Source organism: Egretta garzetta, unplaced genomic scaffold (genome assembly GCF_000687185.1).
Source record: "Egretta garzetta isolate BGI_Z169 unplaced genomic scaffold, ASM68718v1 scaffold561, whole genome shotgun sequence".
NCBI classification, from domain to species: domain Eukaryota; kingdom Metazoa; phylum Chordata; class Aves; order Pelecaniformes; family Ardeidae; genus Egretta; species Egretta garzetta.
Window position 1 is genome coordinate 753,903 of NW_009258760.1, and position 339 is coordinate 754,241.

Consider the following 339-nt stretch of genomic DNA (forward strand, 5'->3'; position numbering starts at 1 on the left):
TGTGGCAGCCCGGGATGCGGCAGAGGCGCTGGTGGCTGGTGCCTTTGCTTCGGGTGCTGCTTTGGTCCTTGCTGGTGCCGTTCCTGAGGGCCTAGCTGGGTTTCTGAGTAACCGCTTATGTTCTGCTTTCATTGACAGTTTCTCCTCTTCTCTCTCTCCCTTTTCTCCCCTCCCTTTCCTCCTAGAAATTTCGAGTAGATATGCCAGGATCAGGCAGTGCTTTTATCCCTACGATCAACGCCATCACAACCAGCCAAGACTTGCAGTGGATGGTCCAGCCCACCGTCATCACCTCCATGTCAAGCCCTTACTCTCGCTCGCACCCTTACAGCCCCCCGC

General features: G+C 56.0%; 1 protein-coding gene across 1 annotated transcript in view; it reads left to right on the forward strand.

Moving 5' to 3' along the window:
* Positions 1-189: 189 nt before the first annotated feature.
* FOSL2 (FOS like 2, AP-1 transcription factor subunit) overlaps positions 190-339 on the forward strand; it is an 11,817-nt gene continuing 11,667 nt past the window's right edge. Inside the window, exon 1 of the mRNA XM_009649302.2 lies at positions 190-337. Coding sequence (XP_009647597.1) covers positions 201-337 — 137 coding nt within the window. The 5' untranslated portion in view covers positions 190-200. The remainder of the gene's footprint in view (positions 338-339) is intronic.